The sequence below is a fragment of the Cyclopterus lumpus genome, chromosome 9 (assembly GCF_009769545.1).
Source record: "Cyclopterus lumpus isolate fCycLum1 chromosome 9, fCycLum1.pri, whole genome shotgun sequence".
NCBI classification, from domain to species: Eukaryota; Metazoa; Chordata; class Actinopteri; order Perciformes; family Cyclopteridae; genus Cyclopterus; species Cyclopterus lumpus.
Window position 1 is genome coordinate 13,557,778 of NC_046974.1, and position 13,872 is coordinate 13,571,649.

Genomic DNA, 13,872 nt, shown 5'->3' on the forward strand with positions numbered 1-13,872 from the left:
CTGTTGGAGCACCGGCTGGGCTGTGGGGTCAGGTGAGCGAGGGAGAGGGAGAGAGGGAGAGAGAGAGAGGGAGAGAGAGAGAGAGAGAGAGAGAGAGAGAGAGAGGGAGAGAGAGGGTGAGTTCCAAACAATCCCCTTTAACGCTGACACTCAGGCTAGGACTGAGCAGAGAGCCAGAGAGGCTCATTAACATTCCTCAGGTTCAGAGCACACAGCCAGTCCTACAGTTTGATGGCTCAGGTGGATCAACACTTCTTTGCTCAGTGGGGAAGATAACTATTCTGATTAATTTCTAATGACACAGCCAAAGCTTAATAAGTCATGCGACAAAAATAATCTCTGATGTTTTGTGTGACCACACGTGCCTTCCAACCTTTCAAAGATGGTCACACAAAACTACAAAATATTATTTTTAAGGAGATAGAGACGGTTTAATTAATGCATAGACCCCAACAAAAACAAATATCAAGAGTTGGGTGTTGTGCTTCCAGCTAAAGTTCATCAGCGTTGGTGTTGTCTCTTGTGTATAGCAACAGAAGAGCTGGTACTCAGATCAGAGTTTGGAGTCTGGTACATTCTTTTTGACATCTGATTCAGTGTGTTTGTGTGTGTCCACATGTAGAATCTAAAGACACCCTTCTCATTTTGAAGACTATTCTTAAACATGGCTACAGCGTATTTGGTGTGTGTTTGTGTTACACCCTGCAGCTTTGTAACTTTGTTATAATACTGTAGCTAGCAGGTAGTTAGACTTTCAAAATAAAAGTGTTATAGAGAGAGTATAGGTGGCTGGAGGACATGTCTGCATTTTACAAGAGTGACAGGGAGCGGTGTTTTTTGTGCCTCAGTAAGGACTTGGTTCTGTAAGATGGGCAGCACCACCAGATTGCTTTCCGCCCCAGGACTACTATTCATTTATACACACTCTGAAGCTGAGAAAAAGGTGCCACTAAATTACATTGTGCTTTCTACCACTGCACAGTACGATTTGTGAAGCATCAGCCAAACTGACTTTCACATTTCATAAGTGACTGTATAATCAGTGATCTCATGCTGGAGGCCAGTTCAACAGTGAAAGTTTGGAAATAGACTGAATTGCTTTTGCTATCAGGCAGAGATTAACAGGAGAGTGCTTGCATTGAAGTGGCCTCAAACGTATCACAGTCAATCAGGGTCTCTTTGCTGGTGGACATGTTCCATCCCATCCTCAGTCACATCTTACCTTGGAGCAGCTTCACTTAATGCAGAGGCTGTGAGCGTTTCTTCCCCCTGTTTTTTTGTATTATGTAAAACTAGCTTGTGTGTCTGTTCTCTTGCAGAGGGGGACATATCCAAACCTCCTGATGTTGGCTGACAATCAGGAGATGTCGCCCTGATTGCTGTTTTGCCGGGCGCAGCTTTACATTAGGCAAGGTAAGTTTATGCTTCTCACTTTCTCAGTAATTTGTGATGGAAATAGTCATTTTAAATTGTCAAATTAGCACCAGTAATTTTACTTTATCACGTTTTTTCCGTCCTTTGCATCTTTTTCAGATGTCTACCACAACAGAAAATGGGATGGGAGGGCCTTGGAGCACAAGCAGAGAGAAAACATACAAAAAGGTAAATAAGTATGACTATTCATACAAGAGCTTCACTGTGTACGGTTTTATTTTCCTCTTAAGATGAATGTCAACCTGCTTCCACAACATTTATTTGGAATGCTGCTGTTTAGAGCCAACAAGACCAAAAGGTCTTTACCTCTGAGCTTGTGAGTCACATGAGCCCTTATAATTGTCCGTCTCTATCACATAATGTCCTGACCCCTGCCAGGGCTGGCTGCCAGAGATCAGTCAACTGCTGGTTATGCTTGTTTCCTTTCCTTAAAAAAAATGTTTTAGACGTCACTGCTTATGGCAGCATTTCTTAAGATGTCACCATTAAAAGGCTGTCCACAACAGCTATTACTGTTTCAGTTCTTTTTGTGTGTTTATAACCCAGCCCTCCTAGGGTTTTAATGTGTTAGTGTGAAATACATACTACAAAATTGTACTATACAGCATCACGCTTTCATTGCTTGTACAGGAAAGTTGCCAGCATCCCATTAAATAGGAATGTACCTTGATTTAACTGACAAGTTAATGGAGTTTTGCAAATTAATGTATTATGTGCTAATAATAGGGTAAAAAGGGTTTGTTTCTATCTGCATATGACATGTTAAAAATAGCCTTGGCAGAAGCCCCTAAATTTCCATTGCATTCCTGTTATCTAACATTATTTCCTATTAATTACCGTTAATTCCTATGGAAAGTTTCCACCTTAAATATTCCCAGGATTTTGCAAACCTAGTTATCACTCTCGGGCTTTACATTTACATTCATTAGTGAATGCAATGAGGATAACCCTGACAGTATGATATAACAGCCTGACTAATCGGTTGTTTTCTCTTCTATGTTCCCACCCAGACCACATCATCGGCATTGAAGGGGGCCATTCAGCTCGGTATTGGCTATACAGTGGGCAACCTCACCTCTAAGCCTGACAGAGACGTGCTTATGCAAGACTTCTATGTGGTGGAGAGTGTCTTTCTGCCCAGGTCAGTGCTATGGAGTGTCAACCCACACAGACGTACGTTTATACTTGCGCACACCACTTCTATACACAGGAAGACATCTTCCATCATATATACATTTTCTGTTAAAAGAAAATGAAATGTAAAGTTAATTGATTTGCTCATTGGCATTGAAAATAGCAGTCAGACTTTTGCATAATCTCAAGTTTATTTGGTCTACAAGAGCGAGTGAATCAGAGGACATAGAAGCAGATTATGTGTAGGTGGTAACAGGCTGCTCTTTGGCTGCAACAATTTCCTGACGCTGCAAAGTGAATGAATGGAAAGCAACTGAAGACTAAGCTTTTTGTTCTGCCCGCTCAAATAGTGTATGTCTTGGTCTTGCATTAAAGACATTTAAAACTATTACTAATTATGCTCAGTGGAAACTGCAAGCATTGGAAATCTAGTCTAAAGAAATTATGCTGCCACCACAAACTGCAACCGTCATCATTTATCAACAAAGTGAATTTTGTTAGTCTAAATCGTGATGCAGGGATAAAACTATTCTGGTGGATTATCCTGCCAAGAACTGTGAAATCAGCTTACTGTGTGCCTCTTACTGCCACAGTGCAAAACATATGTCAGTGTGTGGTCATCTCAGGCTGTGTTCACAATCACATCATCAGTTTATAGAGACATTTGATATAATCTAAAACCGACCCAGAAATGTTTTCAAAGTTTGACTCGTGTATTCACACATACATTAGTGCATGGTTGATGCTCAGACACATACTGCATTTATACAGTTGCCCCGTGACTTACCAGCACCAGTCTCACAGTAGAACATACAGTCATTTTTGGGGACATCATAATTTGATGTTAGCTGAATGGGTTAATTATTTTCTATTTAAAAATGTGCTTTGTATGTTTTAACCTGGAAAACATGCAATGATTCCTGCAAAAAGAAATAAGTGAGAATCAAGCAAACAATTTGTTCATTGGTTGTTTTTTATGGCCAAATAAATGGATCATCCAAGACGAGGAAGAGGATTGGAGTCCGACTAGGAAACACTTTGTGGTTTACCTGCAGATGCTGAACCAGGATATACAAACTCATTATGATTCATGCAAACCTGGTCTTGGCACGCACACAGACGTTGTACTGCTCAGCAACCAAACGCAAACATTACTCTTGGTTTCTGTGTCTGCCCTACTGTGAGTGTTTGAAAACCATCTGTTGCTTTACTGAGAAATAAAGATCAGATGTCTTTTGAAATATAAAATATCAATAGTTCAAAGCTTGCTTGTTATATCATCCTCAATCTGCACCCAATATCAAGCCTTTTCACATGACGGTGAAATAAAACTGAAGTTGTAGTTCTCTTCAGGGCCAGCTATTCACAGGGAAAGCCAACTGAAAAAAAAAAGGTTGGATGGTTAGGGAAAAAGGAAATCACCCAAAACACAACAAACAAAATACAACGAGAAAATGTATGTCTTACAACTTGCATCTTACATAACTGTTTCTCTACGTTTTTCTGATATGTAAAAGCACACAAACACAAACCCCTGTCTTTCTTGTCACTGACACGAGAGAAGATGGCTGAGACGGTTCTCTCTGCGCTTTTGCTTCCCTCCTTCTCGACACTCTTCTCTTCTCTTCCTCTTATTCCTGTTGCTCCTCTTTGGAGGTGTTTCCACTGTTGTTCGTCCTGTCAGTCTAGTTTTGGGTGGCTAGAGGTGTCGCAGATCACTTTGACACACACACACACACACACACACACACACACACACACACACACACACACAGATGGCTCTCTGATTACATTGAATGAAACATTTCCAAGTGAAGTGTGTTGTGAAATGGTTTCCATGTGAGGCGTATGTTACCGTTGTGGACTGTCAGCCCATGATGACAGATAATTGTTGTTTCCTTCACACACTAAACAGTCAGATTTCATTGTAGAGTAATCACAATTATCGTGTTACACAGCAGAGCCTGACTGTTCCCTGTATCTCATTACTGAATATAGCACCAGTATAAAACAACAAGGCAGTAGCCTCTTTATCCAGAAAGCCATCCAAGAATATTTACCAGATTTAGAGGTGCCCTGGAAAATACAACTTTTTATTTAACCTACTTAACCTACTTCTTGTAGATTTGGGATCAGTGTGGTTGCTTTACATGATGAAAGACATGGCGGCTGACTCATTCTAACCTTATCAGACGAGCTTACTCCTGTATCGTTGTGTTCCCCTGGGACACTTATCTTTGACAAAGCCCGTTTCAGAATCTCAGGTTCTAAGGTCCAGTCAAATAAACAACACAATTTAGGTTATTTTGTGTTTGTTGATCTCTATTTTCACCTTTTCCCTTTCTTCCTCTCAGAGTCGAGGTTCATGTGTCGTGTGGTATCCAGTAATCAGAGCCACCTTCAGTCTCCAGGCTGAGAACTCTAGACAGGCCAGATTGTCACCAAACTACTGGAGAATCTGGGTTCCCAGGGATGACTTTACTGAAGCCTGTTCATTCATGGGTGGAGCACATTACAAGGGATCACTGATACAATTACTGGGAGTCAATTGCCCGGGCACAAAGAATTATGCTGCGTTCACACCAAAAGCGGTGCACATTTTTTTCAATGCATAAATGCGAATGGATGTGAATGATGAAAATGTTTGCCGGGCGGCGCGATTCAAGCGAATAAGTGAAACGAAAAATTTGAGAGTGGGCAAAAAACCACAAATAGTCGGGCGAGTAAAGCATAGCGAGTAAAGCATAGCGAGTAAAGCATAGCGAGTAAAGCTTAGCGAATATTCGCAATGCTTTTGGTGTCAACGCAGCATTAGGGTTCACTTTCCTGCCTGGTGCTGCTTTCATGTGATCCTTGGTTGGAGAATGACTGTGTGTGTTATGACACTGTTCACTTATATAATGTCAAGATTTTCTTTCTTAACCCCACCTTATTTAAATTTGTGTTGAAATAATGTATCTAATGAACGAATATATGTTCTTGTTTCCTGCCGTGGTTGGTTATTCATTACACATCATAGTGAGGGAAGCAACTTGACCCCGGCACATCACTATCCTGACTTTCGCTTCAAGACCTATGCCCCGCTGGCCTTCCGCTACTTCAGGGATCTGTTCGGCATCAAACCAGACGACTACCTGGTAAGACTCAAACCTAGCTGAACTGTTAGTCACTGGTTATTGTTTATTCCTATTCCACCTTCACAAAATAATCCAATGAATCAAGCATTCACATCATATAACTTAAGTAAGACACTATAAAACATCAGATTACGTTTACCCACTATGGGTTTTACCCAGGAAAAAAGACTCAAAGCAATAGTTTAAAGTTTTGGTAAACAGGTTTTTCTACTTCTGTTTTTGTATGGGTTACGGTATCTGGTTTTGAGTCTTAATGCAAAGCTAAGCTAACTGCCAAATCACTGTAGCTTCATATTTATTGGACAGACATTTGAGAGGTATCAATCTTATCTCTCGACGAGAAAGATAATATGCGCATTTCCCTCACTATTGTTTTAAGTAGTTCTATCTATCAATATGCCAAAAACAACACATTTAACATTGTTGAAAATCTGGTGCAAGCGTACTCTGCACTGAACTACACACTATTTCTGCTCAGAGTTTATTTGTTCACATGAATAGTTAAATCAGATTTTGTTCCATTGTTTCTATTTATGCATGTAAGTAAATACAAAAAGTAAAATTACCATTGCACCCATAAACGAGAGACAATTCTCTTGAATTACTTCCCATTGACTAAACAATAATCTTCCACGTCAGTGCATAATTAATAGTCATCAAATTTGCTGTGTATTTTATTGAGTAGTAGGCTGGTAATGCGGCATATCATCTGTGCAGAGGAAAGACAAGATGGGAGGATAAAGTCAAGGCAAAACATTGGGGTGGTGGAGATATTGGAGGTAATGACTGAGCTAACAGAGCGCGCTCTCATTACGAAAGCTTTAACCCGCTCCCAGAGCTGAATGAAATCCGCAGTTGATTCTGTGATTTCTCAGCACAATCAAAGCCACAAACGCAGGCCGAGAAATAGCTAGAGAGAAAGAGAGAGTAATGTCTTTAAAGATGTTCAAAGCCTTTTTTTAAGTGCTCTTCATGGCATCCTTTATGATAACGTAATTTGCTGCTCATCAAAGAGTATACCTTGTTGCCTATTCATCCCCACAAAACACTTTTCTGTCATCTTGTTTGGGCATTATCAATTCATGTTGCCATTTTCCTTTTGTAAGCCTTTCAGAACCCGACAAGCTACATCCTTGTTTTTGCTCAATTCATGTCTGCATAAGTGAAAGACAAAGGGCTCTGGAAGAGAGACAAAGGCAACATGTAACTTAAAGGCAGCAGAGTGAGGATGACATGAGGCACAGCAGCTTAGAGGATGTACTCATGACTGATGTCCTTGAGGTGATGATGAATTCGTTCAGACAGAGGCTACAGCAGAGTCTAATTAAAAGAGAGAACACATACATACACACACACGCACACACTGAATGCAACTGCAACAAACCACGGATGTGCTTGTGCTTGTAATTCAACGTGACTGCAAACGGCCATCAGGGGAGGGGTCTCTGGAGAGGGAAGCAGATGCCGCCAGTGTTGCTCCTCTGAAAATGCTCCCAAAACGCACTGATTAGCATCGAACATTGCTCTTCAGTTGGCTGCTATCGTAGTCTCTCCCTCACACGTTGATTGCCACAGTTGGATGAAGGCTCTCGATCTGTTTTGATGTTTTATTGAGAAGCACAAACAGTAACTCCTCCCTATTACCTTAACAGAGGAGCTTCTGTTCACGTCCATGTTAGTAGACAGTTGGCCTGTTGGTTAGCAGCAGCAGTCAAATGTCAGTAGATCTTATTAACATTTGGCAGACCGATTTGTCATCCCAATGTGATAGAGATCTATCCGGTCATTCTGCAGTTCTCATTGCAACTCAATGAGAACTACTGTTTGCACAATGAAAACAATGTCGACCCACTTTCGGTGACATACTGGACATTATGCAGCCAAAAGTTTGTGGATAATCGTGCATTTTTGTGTGGATTTGCTCAGGGGCTGTTTTTATGAGTTGGGCTTGGCCCATTAGTTTCAACTAAAGGAAATCTCAATATGTTTCGAAATTTATTGCAATTGTTTGGGGGCAGACCCATTCCTGTTTTAACACCACTGTGCCTCTACAGAGTCAGATCCATATAGAAATGGTTTTCTGAGTTTGATGTGGCCTGCACAGAGCCTTGACCTCTCTCACCTTGGGGGTTAATCACATTTGACATGTATAGTATTTACATTTGTTATTGTTTAGAGCTGTTTATGTCTGGATTTGTTCCAAGTGGAGCTGTTTTCTTGAAGTTTGTCTATTGTTTCATATGATATATTAAACTGTTTTGTGTGTGTTTTTCCTTCCGCAGTACTCCCTCGTCAATGAGCCTCTGATTGAGCTGACCAACCCGGGGGCCAGCGGCTCTCTCTTCTACCTAACCAGCGATGACGAGTTCATCATTAAAACCGTCCAGCACAAAGAGGCCAAGTTTCTCCAAAGATTACTGCCTGGATACTATATGGTGAGTGACTTATAGTTGATTCATGAGGTCTCCAGCACTTAGTCAGGTAGCAAAACTACACCTGAATGTTGAATGGGAGTCTAAAAATGGCTACGGGTTGAATTTGAGGAGATCATTCTTCAGATGCTTAGGTGGCATACATCAGATGCAGTAATTCAATTCAATTCAGTTTATTTTGTATAGCCCAATATCACAAATGACAAATTTGCCTCAGAAGGCTTTACAATCTGTACACATACGACATCCCTGTCCCAGGACCTCACATCGAATCAGGAAAAACTCCCCAAAAATAACCTTTGACAGGGAAAAAAGGGTAGAAACCTTCAGGAGAGCAACAGAGGAGGATCCCTCTCCCCGGATGGACAGATTAAAGGTTCTCATTAGCTCCAGCTGTTGCTAGATGCATGCGAAGAAGTCAGACATGTGATCATTTTGCTCACTTATTCATATCTGTTAACTAAATAAATTCTAAGACCCCCTGCACTCATATTGGCTGTCACTTCACAATTATTTAGGCTGTAGAAGATAAATGATGCAAGAAGCATCAGTAAAACATGATTGCAATAAAAGTCAAGCTGTCTTTCACGTCACATCACAGAATCTGAACCAGAATCCACGCACACTGCTGCCCAAATTCTACGGACTGTACTGCATCCAGTCTGGAGGCATCAACATCCGACTGGTGGTAATGAACAACGTGTTGCCACGCTCCGTCAAAATGCACTACAAATACGACCTGAAGGGATCCACCTACAAGAGACGAGCGTCCAGGAAAGAGAGAGAAAAGACGTGTCCGACCTACAAAGACCTGGACTTCCAGGACATGCATGAAGAAGGGCTTTACTTTGACGCAGAGACGTACAACAACCTAATGAAGACCCTGCAGAGAGACTGTCGGGTAGGTGGTTTTAGCAGTGTGTGTGGAGCGAGTGATTTTGTGGATGCATGCTCATTCTTGTCTCTCTCTTTGATCATTCAACTTTTTTTTCATTGGACTGCAACATGAAGGTCACTATTATTCCATAAAAGGAAGTTGTACAACGAAAAAGGAAGTCTAGTATGTTTTATTATCAGACTATTTTCCCTCAAAAGGCAATTTCTGTTGAATTCTCATGTCTCTCTTTTGTTTGCTAAAACATTTTGACCTGTGTGCAGCCCCACATGGACATTGTGTCATGTGCCATATCAGAGCTTCGGGCAGATTGCTTTAAACCGGGGAATCACTGGAGTAAAGGGACATAGCTGTTGGAAGGATGTCACTGACCTCTCATTCTTGTAACTGCTTATGGAAGCCTAAACACTCTATGAATTAATGGCATTGTGTTCTAGTTTGGGACAGTGTGTGCACATCTTAGATGGGACAAAATACAATATTACATTTTCCATGTGTTTTTCAGTAGGACTTCCACTGTGGGTTCAGTCTAAGCTCTCCGTTTGCCCTGGGCTCTGCTGTACAATCTCTGCGCTGCAATGTTTCAGTACATGACAGCTCTCCAAACACTGAATGTGATTAAGACATGAGAGACTCGGAACTCTAGCCGAACACAGTCCTCTGGTCTGAAGGTTTGCATTCTTCTCTATTTTAACGCAGAAGCCAAGAGACCTGTCTGCTGGAGGGGGATATTTAGAGTTTAATAGGAGACATAATGTGTGTGCTGCGGTGATCCACCTCGACTTCCCTGCTTTCAGAAGCATGCATATAAACAACACTCAAAATATCCCTTCATTTCATATCCTTTTTTGTCTTTCTACATTGCATCAGTGTCGCAGAAATTGTTTGTGAAAACAGCCGGTCAGTGGAGACTAAAGGACCATGTGCAATACATTTTCTGATTTTGTGGACCACAATTGTAGGCAAGGAATAAGCCTCCAAGCTTTAAAAAGCAAAGGAACCAGAACATAAGAACTGAATTGCTGATTGGGTCATTAAACTGAGCAATCATTATTTTGTGCTAGTTCATCAGCAGACTCAATATATGTTTGTGCAGTGACATTTCTACTCTGTTGTTCTTAGTGGAAACAAGGAGGATGACTTCCTGGGATAGGGTTATGGCTGATGCCAATGTGACTTCCAGCCACTGATTTGATGTGGTTGGTTAATGATGGGCTTTAGAGCCTAAGCCCCCCGTGTTGTCATCTCATTTGTTCTGCTTGATAATACAGTAATTGCCCACACGCACACGCACGCACACACATATGCAAACTCACAAAGTTTCTACATGGGGTCCACACTCTGATATTCAACCTAAAATCTGACCAGGAGGCCCAGATGAGGCCCAGAGACTTCCTGCTGGGCCCGACCAAACTGACAGAACTGGCAACCCTGCATGGCACCATTCAGTGAACAAATGAATTCCTTCCATTAAACCAGCCTCAGGTTAAATGTTTAAATTATTAGTGTGTTGGAATTGAAGAACCGTGTTGGTTGTATCACCAACCGTGATTGATGGAACAGAGTTAGCAGTAATGAATAGTGTGGTGCTTCAGGTATACTTAGATTAGCCTGTTAGGCTTGATGTATCCTTCCAGAAAGATCTGTGAATGGGTGTGAACAACTGTTGCTTTCCCAGCCCTTTAACAGTATCTCAATCACATACATGGGTCTTGTGATGTTGGGTTAGAGAATGCTTACCAGAAATAGAGAGGCATTTTAAGTGATCTCCTCTGGTTATTGCCCCTCTTATCATCATTGGCCAATATCCTGACTTTATCGATGTCCTCTATTTTCTTTTTAATGTTTTCTTAGGCAGTTTGCGGTCAGAAAGACATCCTCTCCTCTTGCTAAGTCAGTATTTCTATAAACCAACGGCACACTTCCATACCTTGCACAAACGTACCCCGGACATGAACTGTCGGCCCACTAAGGCCTCTATGTGCCAAATACTGCATGTATAAAGTATCTGGTATGTGTATATCTGTATGTATGTAAGTGAGGCTGTTAAGCAGCTGCTGTGTGGTACAGTTTGTTATTGTCATGGCTTCCTGCTTTTGCCTCCTGAGCGGGAAGGAAAGTGCCCTCTAAGCAGAATCGCTGTCCATTTCCATGAGTAAGCAGCTAACCCCGTCACCCCAGTTGAGGCTGCGAACCAAAACACAGAGGAGGGGGCGGCAGAAGCGAAGCAACAAGGGTGTGATGGGGATGAGGAAGTGTACTGTTGTTCAATAAAATATATGTGGTGAGGCCTCTCAAATTGTTCTTTTTCTCTTTTTTTCCCAGCACTTGGACTGTTGAGATTTCTGTTTCTTGGGAGTGTTGGAGGTCAGAGTTGAGTTGAAGGAGAAAGCGATGAGACAAAGAGGAGGATGAGCAATGTGTTTGAGGGAATCTGTTATATTATAATATTTCTGTTATGTGGGACACTGCTAGGGAAACACAGGGCACACTTTCTTCCCTTTTAAGTTGACTCTCTCCATTACTCTGCAGCTCCCCTGATACTTCCCAAATGCCAAAACAACACAGATATTAATAATTCATGTTGGACTCTACTGTACGGAGAGAGTGAGACAGAGAGGGTTCATTGTTGAGTGAGTGTGTGTTTGTACCGTTCTGGTGCTCACTGTGTGTTTGACGAGACGGACGTGAGGGTGATATTGATGCTCATGATGATGTCAAGCGGCTGAGACACTGATGTTCACAGCATATTTGGCACATTTGGCACAGCACATTTGGCACATGTTTGGAAAGACCCCACTTCTACGTACCGTCATAACTCTGTTTAAGAATTTCTGACACAGGAGTCCTTTAATTGCATGCACAAAAAAGTGCCGAAATAATGATTCAGACAATGAAGGCATGCATTCTTGGACAATAATGGTTGCATAGAAGCAAGTGTAGCCAATCATAAACAACCGTTTACTGTATGGCTCCCCCTCTTCTCAGCCTTGGGATCCTGAAACAACAATGGCTTCTCTCAATCTCCACAGCAGGACACCAGGCCCTGGCCTTGGAGTCAGTAGGGAGTAAGGCTTCAACAGGATCCTTAACCACATTCATAAACATGGATGTTACTTACACAGGGCTTCAACTAATATTTATTTTGATAATCGATTAATCTATTGATTATTTTCTTTATTAATCAACTAATTCCTTGTTCTATAAAATCGTAGCAAAAAGTGAAAAACTGCATACAAAAGTGTATCTGTCTTGTTAAAAAGATATTCCGTTTGCCATCAGAGAAAAAAATAAACAAATAGAAAATGCGGATAATTCATGTTCAGTGTCAGAGAGAATATAAACGGACACATAAAAAGGGAATTTTAAACGGTTCAATTAGTTATACAGTCTATATGCCTTTTACAAGTGACAGAATTAAAAGCCAGCTGTCCCTAATTGAATATGTTGTGTCATGGGTAGCAACAACATCTATAATTAATGAATACAATATTCATTAATTATAGATGCATACTTTAGCAGAGACATTCCTGTGATTGTAACTGGACTCAGAGTCAGCGTAACACGGGGGGAGTGATCCAGTAGGCCCACAAAAGGAGTATAAGAAGCTCTGTGTTCTTTTCCGCCCACAGACGGTCTCAGACTTAAGAAAGCTTGCTGCGTATTAGTGTCACTGCAAAAATGGCACAGAGATAGACAGGTGGAGGACTGCTTCAGGGGGGAATACACTGAGAAACATCAGACATTTGTTGAAGATCAGGGATGCTGTGACAAAGCGGGGATGTGTGAGCCTTTCCTATTCGCTGTGAGACAAATGAGCAGTGAGAGCACAAACACTTGGCTGCCATACCTCTGAGAATCACTAGTATTCCGCAACACTAACTGATTATTGACTATTTTTCTTTGCCTGTAACAATGAACAGTATTTCTTTCTGAATCAAAAGAAAATCTCTTGCACACACAATCACAGCAATGCAGCTGTTTGCTCTCTGCTGTGATGGTTTGATTGTTTGCCCGGGCAAGCTGGGGCCAGGATGCCCAGTAATAGCCTTCTGTAGGCAGTCTGGTGGTTCAAAATGGCTGTAGTTTGAATAGGCTGGGGGAGTTTGACTGAAGGGATGCAAATCGTTGATATGGAAAAGGCAACGCTCAGACAAAAGCCCCAGTGTTTGTTTTGAGTCAGACATTAAGTCTATTTTGTGTTTGAGTATGAATGTGTGACTGTGACTTTAGCCGTTTCTATTACAGAACCTAACTGGATCAACAATTATTAATAATAATAATAATAATAATAATATCTTCTCTGACCATGTAATGAAGACCGCCTATCTAGGGGGGGATAAGACATTGGTCTCGTATTCTTCGCTAAAACAGGCCAGTGTTCTCTGGATTGTGGGTCAAGGCTCTCTTTGATTATATCACATGTTTTTATTGCCTCCAATCCTATTTGGTTTAGGTTGTGTTATTTATGGAGTGTAAGTGAGAATGCCCAAGACAATAATGATGAACTTTAATGAGTCTTAGTGTTATGTGTTTTTGGCAGTTTCTTCTCAAAACTAGTTTTCCCTCTCAACTTCTACTTTGTAGCTCTTCATCAACTGACACATTGAAGCAGTTGATACAGAGAGATTTATTGTATGATTTCCGGTCTTGTTCTCTTTGACTAAAGGGATTGAATGGAAAGTAAGCTATTTGCAAAAGTACATGGCTTTCGCCTCTCTATTTCTAAGTCATGCTCTCTCTCTTTCTCTGCCACACCCTTTGTGTTCGCATCAGGATTTATAAACCAGTACAGTAACTTTTTTCCAGTCTCGGTCATAAGATAAGACTGGCTACCTGA

The 13,872-nt window shown here is 41.3% G+C and overlaps 1 protein-coding gene across 7 annotated transcripts in view; it reads left to right on the forward strand.

Annotated features, from left to right (window-relative positions):
* The window catches only part of pip5k1bb (phosphatidylinositol-4-phosphate 5-kinase, type I, beta b), a 33,597-nt gene that overhangs the window by 11,794 nt on the left and 7,931 nt on the right, over positions 1 to 13,872 (forward strand). For 5 of the 7 annotated variants that reach the window (XR_004609949.1, XM_034541139.1, XM_034541142.1 and 2 more), the window contains exons 2-7: positions 1,320 to 1,413; positions 1,534 to 1,602; positions 2,445 to 2,575; positions 5,588 to 5,705; positions 7,988 to 8,140; positions 8,739 to 9,038. Coding sequence is in view for 6 of the 7 variants with exons in the window: in XM_034541139.1 (XP_034397030.1) it covers positions 1,534 to 1,602; positions 2,445 to 2,575; positions 5,588 to 5,705; positions 7,988 to 8,140; positions 8,739 to 9,038 (771 nt within the window). In the remaining variant the exon portion in view is untranslated. The remainder of the gene's footprint in view (positions 1 to 1,319; positions 1,414 to 1,533; positions 1,603 to 2,444; positions 2,576 to 5,587; positions 5,706 to 7,987; positions 8,141 to 8,738; positions 9,039 to 13,872) is intronic. The other 2 variants (XM_034541140.1, XM_034541141.1) reach the window with 1 other exon arrangement.